This window comes from Notothenia coriiceps, unplaced genomic scaffold (assembly GCF_000735185.1).
Source record: "Notothenia coriiceps isolate Sejong01 unplaced genomic scaffold, NC01 NC01_scaffold00037250, whole genome shotgun sequence".
Classification (NCBI taxonomy): domain Eukaryota; kingdom Metazoa; phylum Chordata; class Actinopteri; order Perciformes; family Nototheniidae; genus Notothenia; species Notothenia coriiceps.
The window spans coordinates 7259145-7261735 of NW_011369951.1; the positions used below are offsets into that span (position 1 = coordinate 7259145).

The 2591-nt window shown below is 40.0% G+C and overlaps 1 protein-coding gene across 1 annotated transcript; it reads left to right on the forward strand.

The window, feature by feature from the left end:
- The first annotated feature begins 880 nt into the window (after positions 1–880).
- On the forward strand, positions 881–2591 carry LOC104966811 (methyltransferase-like protein 7A). Its single transcript, XM_010796111.1, has 2 exons — positions 881–1343; positions 2066–2591. The coding sequence occupies exons 1-2, from the start codon at positions 912–914 to the stop codon at positions 2300–2302; spliced, it is 669 nt and encodes a 222-aa protein (XP_010794413.1). The 5' UTR covers positions 881–911; the 3' UTR covers positions 2303–2591.

Consider the following 2591-nt stretch of genomic DNA (forward strand, 5'->3'; position numbering starts at 1 on the left):
CCTTAAAAAAAAAGCCCGTCAAAAGTGTATAATATCTACCGGTAAATAATAATAAAAACCCTTGATTTATAACTTAACATCTCTGTCTCCTATTGATCTGAGTATATTATAAAGAATAGCCAGTTAATTGAAGCATTATAGCACAGGCCTTTGTCAGATGGTATATTACGCTGTTTTTTTTCTGCTTTGAATAGTTCTCTATTTTTCACCATACCTGTGTTTGCATCACTGATTCAATACAAAATGAATATTTTAAATGTTTAATCTTCTATATGTCACTTCCCATTTCCAAGATGCTATGCTGTTACATCGATAAGATGCCACCATAGGACAATGTGTGTTTTGATGTTTGTGTGCCGCTGGATTCATTGGTGCCATTTATTACGTTACATTACATGTTACTTGTTAGATGCTTTTATCCAAAGCGACTTACATACATTCAGTACTGTGGACAATCCCCACAGGAGCAATTTGGGGTGAAGTGTCTTGCGCAGGGACACAACGACATGCTGATTGCAGTGGGACTCGAACTTGCTACCCCCTGATTCGAAGTACAGCCCTCTATCCACTGAGCCACAGCCGCCTTTGACATGACAGGTGTGTCACTAAAACAATTATTTTTGCTGTTAAGCTGGTTGTGTTGTCTTAAAGACTTTCTGCTGCATGATTGGTGTTTTACTTATTAGACGAGTACTATATGATGGACACGAAAGTCCAAAATCTGGAATTGCGCCATCCTGTGGTTAAATGCAGGACATACATGATCTCACAGGTATTAGTGTAATCCTGATCTTGTAAATCGCCTGTCGCCTGGCCCCCAGCAAGCCTTTTTCCAACTGAATAAAATGAGGTCTTGTCTCATTAAATCATGCCGATGTATTTGTTTAATTTTGACTTTGCCTTTACATCTAATGGAGATCACAGGGCTGTGCGGCATGTACAAACGCTTGTTTCCGTTGCTCGCCTACAATATAACATTTTCATACAACGACAAAATGCACAAAACGAAAAGGGATCTTTTTCGGAACTTGGGCACATTTGCAAACACCGATGGTACTCTTCGTTTGCTGGAGATCGGTTGCGGCAGCGGGGCAAACTTCAGGTTTTACCCGTACGGCTGCACGGTGATCTGCACCGACCCCAACCCGCACTTCGAGAAGTACCTGCGGATGAGCATGGAGGCGAACAAGCATTTGACATATGAAACGTTTATGGTCGTCTCTGGGGAGGACATGGAGAAGGTGGAAGACGGGTCGGTGGACGTGGTGGTCTGCACCCTGGTCCTCTGCTCGGTCAGAAACGTGCACGAAGTGCTGCAGGAGGTGCGACGCATCCTCAAACCTGTGAGTGTGCTGCATGATATATTTTCCTAGTGACTTCACACACTTTTAAAGTGGTAGGCCTACATGGCTTGGTTATTAACCTTTTATGGAGTCATGGGGAACCGGCCATTGTGCAGTGTTATACTGTGTACTGCCGCCAAGTTTCTATTGATTGATACATTTAATTTCGAACAAGTCAAATAAATAATATTTTTTTAAGTAGCTTTCATCCCTTTACACCAAAGCAAAAGAAGCAAGTGTGTGACTTGTCGGGAAACCCCCTCAAGGGGGATCTTGGCTCTATGAAACCTGATGTACTTATATGATTCTGTATTCTTCAAGTTTGTATCTTCCTGGTTGAATGCACTTATTGTAAGTCGCTTTGGATAAAAGCATCAGCTAAATGCAATGTAATGTAATGATCTTGAAATCCACAAGCCAGTGGCAAGTGGACACAACTTTTATTTTCCAACACTGATGTGGGGTCACTTGTCAATCCTTGCAGATAGCTATTTTTGACGGTTATCATTTATTTGCATTATACCTTTAAATGAACACATTTGCTTTGTATTTTCAACATTGGGAGGCTGCTTTGAAAGATTATCATATTTAAAAATAAATCACATCTTTTTTTTGTTTTTTGTTTAACCTTTGAGATACAATCTCAGCCAGTTGGAAAATGACAGTCACTGTTATTGCAAAGTTGCAGAACCCGTTTTGATTAATGGGGCTCTTTCTTGCAGGGAGGAGCCTTCTACTTTCTGGAGCATGTTGAGTCAGATCCTTCCTCCTGGACATTTTTCTTCCAGCATGTGTTTGAGCCCCTGTGGTACTATCTTGGAGATGGATGCATGATAACTAAAAAAACATGGAGAGACATAGAGGCAGCTGGTTTTTCTGAACTTCACTTAAAACACATCGAGGCTCCAAAGGTTTCACGGATGATAAGACCACATATCATGGGATACTCCATTAAATGATTGCAGGAAGGAATGGATTTATGTGCATCATATACACAAGCTTGAGGTTTATGTTTTTTTAATTTCAGCATATTCTTCATTTACATTTTTACAAATTGAGTGTGCCGTTATTACGAAGATGTTTAAATCGAACCATTTTAATTTCCACAGTACAAAAACACACTAGTCAAACTGCATTTATTGAGTGAAAATAGATTTATTTACTCAGAATCAGCAACATTTCATACACAGTTTGTTCTCCTTCCTTACCTCTCCCAAGATGAACATAATAAATATTACCTGGACACTG